This window comes from Oryctolagus cuniculus, chromosome 8, assembly GCF_964237555.1.
Source record: "Oryctolagus cuniculus chromosome 8, mOryCun1.1, whole genome shotgun sequence".
NCBI classification, from domain to species: Eukaryota; Metazoa; Chordata; class Mammalia; order Lagomorpha; family Leporidae; genus Oryctolagus; species Oryctolagus cuniculus.
The window spans coordinates 42,779,707-42,789,240 of NC_091439.1; the positions used below are offsets into that span (position 1 = coordinate 42,779,707).

The 9,534-nt window shown below is 40.1% G+C and overlaps 1 protein-coding gene across 5 annotated transcripts in view; it reads left to right on the top strand.

Moving 5' to 3' along the window:
* The window catches only part of TRPC3 (transient receptor potential cation channel subfamily C member 3), a 90,801-nt gene that overhangs the window by 38,030 nt on the left and 43,237 nt on the right, over window positions 1–9,534 (top strand). For 3 of the 5 annotated variants that reach the window (XM_017347554.3, XM_051819837.2, XM_002717256.5), the window contains exon 4: window positions 9,078–9,242. The exons of the other annotated variants lie outside the window; for them this stretch is intronic. In XM_017347554.3, coding sequence (XP_017203043.1) covers window positions 9,078–9,242 — 165 coding nt within the window. The remainder of the gene's footprint in view (window positions 1–9,077; window positions 9,243–9,534) is intronic. 5 annotated transcript variants of the gene reach the window in all.

Here is a 9,534-nt window from a genome sequence, read left to right on the forward strand (position 1 = left end):
AAATCTGACTTTCAAATAATATAAATCTTTAAAAAACAAACAAACTAATTTCCAGGAAGCTGGAAGCAGAAGCACAGCTGGGACTTGAAACCAAGCAATCTGATGTGGGATGCAGGCGTTCTACCAGTGTCTTAACTGCTACATGAAACAAACTGATATTCTTTTTCTTTTTAAATTTATTTATTTGAAAGGCAGAGTTACAGCAAGAGAGACAGAGACAGAGAGAAAGGGGGGGGAGGGAGGGAGGAAGGAGATGTATATTTATATAAAAATACTATTTTCCCTCTCTCAAAGCATCAATGAATAAAACATTGCAGCTCTCAATGCTGTTGGTGTAACAGGCCATCTTATGCCTGTGTCTTTTCTATCAGAGAGTGCATTTTGAAGATTAGTCATCCTAGAATCATTTCTGAATGGTCTCTAAGTGAAATTATTAAACTCTAAGGATATTAAACACTATTACTGTTTATAGAGATAACCACATTAACCTATAAAAGAAGAATGGAACAGTGGGAGGGGAAATTGAATTTTCTGAAATAGTTACAAGAAAATTAACTTTTAGGTGGACACACTAATTTTGTCCATTTAGAAGAATGTACTATTTGTCCCTGTGCCCCAAATCCTTGAGTTCTAATTCTCACTGTGCCTCCATCATGCTCTGTGATGTGAAGCTGAAAATCAGTCCTCACCTCCCAGCATAGAAATAACGAGTTCTACGTGCTTCGCAGTGAAATATCTCTCTAAATAAATGATACTAGAACTTGTTAGACCACTGAATCTGGGAAATTGGGCTTTGGAGAAGGAGGAGAACATACCTGCTATATTTTGGGAAGAGGCTTTTTTTTTTAAGTGTAGGAAAATCTAAAAAAGCTACATCCAGCAATATAACCACATCTAATTCTCCATAGTGCATCCACTTTCTCTGCAGAACGTGTGCTGGGAAAGCCCTGAACTTGAGAAAAACAATGAAAGTGGTGAATACAAGGACACTTCAAAAAGTTGATGGAAAAATGGAAGAGGTTTATTTCAGAGCAAAAAAAAAAATCCATGAAATCCTTTTTTGTTTTTTTGTAATAGAGAATTTTCTATGACCTTCTGAAGACCCCTCATATACTGTAAAGACTGTAAGGGACCATTGCTGGCCAGCACAGACCTGAGTGCTGCACTCTGTAGACTCCTGTCCTGCTTGGAGCTCAGGCACCAAGAAATAACAGAGCATTTTGCACTCAGTGAGTTCAACAGTCTGGAAAATCTGTACAATATAAGTTTTGTTTTATATTTCACAGTTCAATGAACTTTAAAAAGAAATTGAATTATCTAGTTTTTATTCACAAGAATATTTTCTTTTAAACTGTATGAATTGTATATGTGACACCGTCATTGAAAACAGAGTGGGACTGGCATTGTGGCATAGCTGGTTAAGTGCCACCTGCAGTGCCATAGGGGTACAGGTTCAAGTCCTGGATGCTTTACTTCTGTTCCAACCCACATGGGAGACCCAGAAAAAGCTCCTGGCTCCTGGCTTCCACCTGGCCCAGCCCCAGCTGTTGTGGCAATTTGGGGAGTGAATCAGCAGGTAGAAGATCTCTGTCTCTCCCCCTCTCTAACTCTTTCAAATAAATAAAAATAAATCTTAAAAAAAAGAACTGTTATTAGCAGTTTTTGCATAACAGTATTCCCCTGACGACAGTTCTTTTAAAGCCTGATTTGATGAAAAGATCCTGTAGCATAAAATTTTTAAATGTGTTTTAATTCATTTTTTAACAGATTCAATATAGTTCATATAAGTAGTCCTCCCTTCCCCTATAACATACAATTTTTGAGTTGAAAATCATTTGTTTTCTACAGCTTGCCCTTATGGTTGGTTCAGTTTGTGATTTATTAGTCACTGGATAAGAAAAATATGTTTGTTCTGAATGCTGTGATAATTTTGTTCCATTGAAAGATTGAGATTTTCTTGTGTGTCAAGCATTCTCACTTTAAATCAGAAAACCTCAAATAGGGTATTATTTTTGTAATGACTTCAATTTGCTGGTCCACTGAAGTTGGAAAACAGCATACAAATTTTATCCAGCTGGCTATGACTGGTGTGGCAGCTGGAGATTTTTTTTTTTTTTTTTTTTTTTTTTAGGAAGTAAAATAGTTTTAAGAGCAAAGGTCTCTACACTAATCTAAAGTCATCAAAAAGAGAAAAAATTAATCTCGTAGAATGATTAGTTTGTTTTCCCCTCACTTGGTAATATTGTCCTGGTTTTATTTTCTTTTTTAAAATGCCCCTTATGTACTTGTATTAGAATTTTAAATCACTGGAGGAAAATCTGTATGCTTTAAAAGAAATCAGCAGTTGTTATATGGTCAGGTATTGTTATCTCAAATGAGAGAATAGAATTAGTAGTATAGGGAATGTTCCTGTTAAGTGACATTTTAAAGTGTAACAGGTAAGATGCAAACACCATGATTTCGGCTACTATTCAACATATAGAAAATGTTTACACTGTATTGTAGAAATCACAGAGAGGGGCTGGCGCTGTAGCGTAGCGGATTAAAGCCCTGGCCTGAAGCGCCGGCATCCTATATGGGCGCCAGTTGTAGTCCTGGCTGCTCCTCTTCCGATCCAGCTTTCTGGAAAGCAGTAGAAGATGGCCCAAGTCCTTGGGCCCCTACACCCACGTGGGAGACCTGGAAGAGGCTCCTGGCTCCTGGCTTCGGATCGGCGCAGTTCTGGCTGTTGCGGCCATCTGGGGAGTGAACCAGTGGATGGAAGACCTCTCTCTCTGTCTCTACCTCTCTCTGTAACTCTGTCTTTCAATAAATAAAATAAATCTTTAAAAAAAAAAAACACACAGTGAATCAGATTGATCATCACATGCATGCCATATGGAAAAGAACAACTTCCACAAGTCTTTGAAGTTGTGCAACCTTAGTTTAGGTATAATCAATGCCATAAAGCATGTCTTCAGATTTAAAGATTAGCTCAAGAAGGGGGAAATGGGAGCCATACTACAGCATTAACATTTGTCTTCAAATGTTTAAAACCTAAGACTGGTGTCTCAGTCCATCTGTGCTGCTATTACAGAATACTTGAGACTGGGTAAGAAACTAATTTTCTTACACTTTTGGAGACTGGGGCATCTGGTATCAAGGCAGTGAGAGGTTAGGTTATCTGGTGGAGGCTATCTTCTCTGGAGGGGAGGGACTCTGGGTCCCTAGTCCTAGCAAAAGAGTGAAAGACCAGCTAGCCAAATGCTTTGTGATGCTGGCTTTGTAAGGGCTTTAATCCCATTAACAAGTGAGCAGCCCTCATGACCCATTCACCTTTTAAAGATGCCACCTATGAATATCGTAAACTATCTTAACGCTATCTTAAACAACTGATTTTTGGAGGCAACACCTCAAGCCACAGTAACCAGCCAATCTCAAAAAGGAAAGTTGTCTACCAATACACTCACTTTCACCTGTCTCTTAACTTAATGGGGATTTTGTGTTTCCCAGATACCCTTGACCTATTAAAAAATGCTTAGTTGACTTCCCAATTTTCTGATCTGATGACATTGCATGTTCCACCTGTAGCTTTCCTTGAATGTACCATTCCATATCCTAACTCTAGTGTAGCTGGAGTCACCTGGGCTGCCTTTTCTTTGCATGTGTCCAACTCCTCATAAATGTGGATCCCCCTAAAACTAGATATTTGGACCAACATTCAAATACAGACTACTCTATTTTAAATTCTTATTGTTTTATTTAATAAATGATTTAATTCTTGTTATTCTAGAGTATTATTAGATAATTTAGTTAAAATTAAATATTAGATGACAACAGATGCTGGTGAGGATGTGGGGGAAAAGACAAACTAATCCACTGTTGCTGGGAATGCAAACTGGTAAAGCCACTATAGGAGACAGTTTGGAGATACCTCAGAAATCTGAATATAGCCCTACCATATGGCCCAGCCATCCCACTCAGAATTTACCCAGGGGAAATTAAATTGGCAAATTAAAAGAGCTATCTGTACCTCAATGTTCATTGCAGCTCTATTCACAATAGCTAAGACATGGATCAACCTAAATGCCCATCAATAGAAGACTGGATAAAGAAATTATGGGATATGTACTCTATGGAATACTACACAGTGGTTAAAAAAAATGAAATCCTGTCATTTGCACCAAAATGGAGGAATCTGGAAAACATGCTGAGTGAAATAAGCCATGCCCAAAGGAACCTCCCTGATCTGTAACAACTAACTGAACACCTAAAAGGAAACCTGTAGAAGTGAAACTGACACTATGAGAAACAATGACTTGATCAGCCTTTGTCCTGACTGTCGAGGAACAGCTTACTATTTTATTCTTTTTAATAATATTTTCTTTTTTTACTTAATACCATTGGTTCAACTCTTAACACAGAATTATTCTTATATGTTTAAATCCAATTGAAAATTGATCCCTATTAAAAATAAGAGTGAGAATAAGAGAGAGAGGAGATGTACAGTTCGGCACACGTTCTCTTGGACTTACCCTAAGGGTAAAGTTAAAAACTTGCCATGGGACTCCAAATCTGATTAAGTTGGCAGGTACCAATGCCATCTTACTAGTTAAAGTGATCAGTTTAAGTTCCTAACTGATCATAAAGATAGGATTAAGTGTTAAAGGGATCACATAAATAAGACCAAATGTCTACTAATAATAATAGATAAAATTAAAAAGGAGAGAATGATCCAACATGGGAAGCAGGCCACACAACAGACTCATAGAATGGCAAATGCCCTAAACAGCACTTTTGCCTCAGAATCAGCTCTTGAGGCATCCGGATCTGGCTAAAAAAGCCTATGAGAGCATTTCAGGCATGGAAAGCCAAGATACTCTGGCAAAAAATGACCTACATGAAAGATCTCTGTGAGTGAGATCCCGGCGGAAAGAAAGGGCCGTCAAAGAAGGAGGTACCTTTCTCTGAAGGGAGGAGAGAACTTCCACTTTGATTATGGCCTTGTCGAAATAATGTCAGAGTTTGTGGACTCAAGAGGCTTCCTTCCATAGCCTTGGCAGCTCATGACAAGAGCCTCGGGTGATCACTGACATCATAAATAAGAGTGTCAATTGTTAAATCAACAACAGGGGCTGGCGCCGCGGCTCACTAGGCTAATCCTCCGCCTTGCGGCTCCGGCACACCGGGTTCTAGTCCCAGTCGGGGTGCCGGATTCTGTCCCGGTTGCCCCTCTTCCAGTCCAGCTCTCTGCTGTGGCCCGGGAGTGCAGTGGAGGATGGCCCAAGTGCTTGGGTCCTGCACCTGCATGGGAGACCAGGAGAAGCACCTGGCTCCTGCCTTCGGATCAGCGCGGTGCGCCGGCTGCAGAACGCCGGCTGCGGTGGCCATTTGAGGGTGAACCAACGGCAAAGGAAGACCTTTCTCTCTGTCTCTCTCTCTCTCACTGTCCACTCTGCCTATTAAAAAAAAAAAATCAACAACAGGAATCACTGTGCACTTGCTCCCCATGTAGGACCTCTGTCCTTATTATGTAGTACTATGAGAATTAATGGTAAAACTAGTCTTCAAACAGTACTTTATACTTTGTGTGTGTGGGTGCAAACTGTTGAAATCTTTACTTGGTATAGAGTTGATCTTCTGTATATAAAGGTAATTAAAAATGAATTTTAATGAAGAATGGGATGGGAGAGGGAGTAGGAGATGGGATGGTTTGGGGGTGAGAGGGTGGTTATGGGGGGAAGAACCACTATAATCCAAAATTTGTACTTTTGAAATTTATATTTATTAAATAAAATCTTTCTATAAAAAATTAAATAAGTTAGATGAGTAAGTTTAATAAATACAGAAATTAATTAAATACTAATAAATAATTAAATTCTTATTTCTCTATTTAAAATTCTCATCTTGACAAGTATTCAGAATTCAAGTCTCTATTCTAATAGCTTATTTTTGCATTTACTGGGAATTTACTGTGTGCCCCCAGAACAGTGATTATTCAGTGTAACACTGATATTCCTATTTTTATCTTGTATCAAATGCCCAGCACAGTGCTTGGCCAATAGGGGCTTAGGGCATTTTAATAAATGAATGAATGAGATTGACATAGGAACTGCAGAGGTAGGAATGAAGCAGGAAGGAAATAATACAATTATAGTACAAGAATAGAACTGGAAATTCGGGAAAGTTCTCAACAAGAATCCTAGGATCTTCATATGGAATCCAGGAACCTTCACCTTTGATTATGTTCATAAATTTTATCATAAGTGCAAATAATGACTGCACTTGTCTGTGAAATACTGTTTACAAATCAGAACCTTAAAAGAGTAACTGCAGCTTGAGTTTGGAAAGATCTGACACATACTTAGCAGCTAGAAATAACTGGTGAACCTCAGGACCTAAGATTTTCCTAATTGAATTAAAAGACGCTTATAAAATAGTGTGTCTTAGTCCAGACTGCTATAACAAAGTACCATATCCTAGGTGGTTTGTAAAAACAGAATGTGTTTCTCACAGCTCTGGAGGGGCCAGCATTGTTGACCTCCAGTGAGAGCCATCTTCTGGGGTTGTAGACTGCCAGCTTCTCATGGTACGCTCACGTGGCAGAGAGCTAGACGGCTCTCTGGGCTTCCTTTTATAAGGACATTGATCCTACTGATCAGGGCTCCACCCTCATGACCTAATTACCTCCCTGAAGCTCCACCTTACACTGTCGCGTCGGCGGTAAGGATTTCAACAGAGGCATCTGTGGATGGGGGGACACAAACATTCGCCTGTGGCACTGTGCTTTTTCACATTGATGCATCAAGCAGTAAGAGAGAGCATCTTTGTAGGACTTTAAGTCTCCCACACACTACTGGTTAGTGTTATTGCAAAGAATTCAGGCATCCAGAAGGTATTCAGTGTGTTTCCCATCTCATATTTGTAAATGCATCATGCTTTCTCATCACCTCTGTCACCGGGTAGCTGAGTCCTCCTGCCCAGTGGCACAGCCACAGCTGCCAAAGAGGTCAGCAGTGGACCTCTCCTAGGATGAGTGTACACTGTGGGCAGGAGCAGGGATTTAGGAGAAACTGTGCTTCCACTGCCTACCCTGAGAGAGAAGAGTCTTTCCCACCCCCCGTTTAAATTAAAATCTCTGTTGGGAAAGTCTGCACCAGTAAGTGGAAGCCTGTTCATTGCCTAGTAGAAGCACTATTGATGCGTTGCCAGATAACTTGAAGCATGGCCTGGGGTTACTAGGAATCATTAGGATCATCAGCACTTGAGGAAAGAAGAACCCTTTGCCAAGTGGGAACTCCGGCTGCCCTCTTTGCTTCTCAGAGTTCCCCAAAACGTTTCATGGGCACTTTCTAACAGGCTCATTGTTACTGTTGATTTTGCTTTTCATAAGACAGCGATACCTTAACTTCTGTGTTGCTGAAACAGTTTTTTAATAGAAAACTTTTATTTAATAAATATAAATTTCAAAAGTACAAATTTTGGATTATAGTGGTTCTTCCCCCCATAACCACCCTCCTACCCACAAACCATCCCACATCCTACTCTCCCTCCTATCCCATTCTTCATTAAGATTCATTTTTAATTACCTTTATATACAGAAGATCAACTCTATACCAAGTAAAGATTTCAACAGTTTGCACCCACACACACAAAGTATAAAGTACTGTTTGAAGACTAGTTTTACCATTAATTCTCATAGTACTACACAATAAGGACAGAGGTCCTACATGGGGAGCAAGTGCACAGTGACGCCTGTTGTTGATTTAACAATTGACACTCATTTATGATGTCAGTGATCACCCGAGGCTCTTGTCATGAGCTGCCAAGGCTATGGAAGCCTCTTGAGTCCACTAACTCTGACATTATTTCGACAAGGCCATAATCAAAGTGGAAGTTCTCTCCTCCCTTCAGAGAAAGGTACCTCCTTCTCTGATGGCCCTATCTTGCTGAAAGTTTTTTAAAAATATGTCGTTACTCATAGTTGATTTTTGAGTGATGCTTAATAATTCCCAAGCTTAGGTAAAGTGCATATGGCCAAAGAAAGGCATGTCTAGCTGCAGATGGGCACCTTTTAGGCATAGGAAACTTTTCATGAGCTTGACCATGAATACATTCTCCTACCTGAACAAGGACAGGGCAGTAAGGAAATCCCAGTCTCTCTAAATGATGCAGGCAAATAAATGACTTAGCAAAGTCACATGGGAAAAAATCAAACAGCAGGGCTGAAATAAGTATAACTTTTTCATTTTTCCTGATTAGACTTGCAGTTATAAAAGACCCACTAGTGGTAAATGTTTGTTTTCTTTTGGCTGTGATAGAGGAAGCAATAAAGCAGAGGACAGATTCCTGAAATAGGAGGAAAACAGCATTTGATGCCAGTTTCTGCACGCGGGGCCTCTGTGAACCCAGCATAATAGCCACAGGTTCATTTATTTATACTTTTTTTGCAGATCTTCTACAGGTTTGCAGTAATCATACATGCATACACAGGGCACAGCTCATATGTATTTTTCATACATGTAGCATTTTAGGGGTTGCTCATGAAACTCGGTAACATTTCTCTTTCAGCTATAGTCTACAATAAACCAATTGACTTTGTTCTTTTCCACTTGGAACTGAATGAAAATAAGCCAGCAGATGGCAACAGAGGGCGCATTTTCACAACAGAGACCAGGAATCACCTGATTCCACAGAAGAATTGGTGACCTACAGAAGGTTTCTGTTAGAAAGGACTATGATTAAGAACAGCATCACTTTTTTATATTTATATTTTATTTTATTTAATGAACATAAATTTCCAAAGTACAGCTTATGGATTACAATAGTTCCCCTCCCCCCACAAGAACAGCATCACTTTTATCCTCTGGTTTCCACTTCAGTTCCCCTCATAGTTAGGAAGCAGTTTTGAAAAATGGAAGGAAGGCAAAGTAGTGTATTACTAGAATTTCCAGTGCCTCTATTCTGGAAGAAGATGTGTTGATATCTTTAAGATGCCCAAGCATTCAGTAGTCTGAATGTTGATAATGGTATGGTAATCTCTCTCTCTCTCCCCCCTCCCCACCCCTCTCTCTCTGTGTCTACCCCCCTCCCAACAGTTTGTGGCTCACCCCAACTGCCAGCAGCAGCTTCTGACCATCTGGTATGAGAACCTGTCGGGCCTGCGGGAGCAGACCGTGGCCATCAAGTGTCTGGTTGTGCTGGTTGTAGCCTTGGGCCTCCCGTTCCTCGCCATCGGCTACTGGATCGCACCTTGCAGCAGGGTACCGGCTTTCCACACATGTTTGCTCTGGGTTTGCTGCAGCCTGTCCCTCTGGGATGAAAAAAGAAAGAGCTTTGTAGTCAAGGCTCTTATCAGTTTCACCCTGAATGTTAATTGACTCAAGAACACAGATTCTGCTTTCTAATGACTGGGTCAACTCATACAAGAGATGAAAAGGGATTTGGTACCAGTGGGATAGATCACATTTGCAGGCATAAAATGCTTAGGCTTGTAAGATAAAATCCCCATGGTAGACAGAGAGGAGGAAAAGCTATTTGAATTAAGTGGCTTTT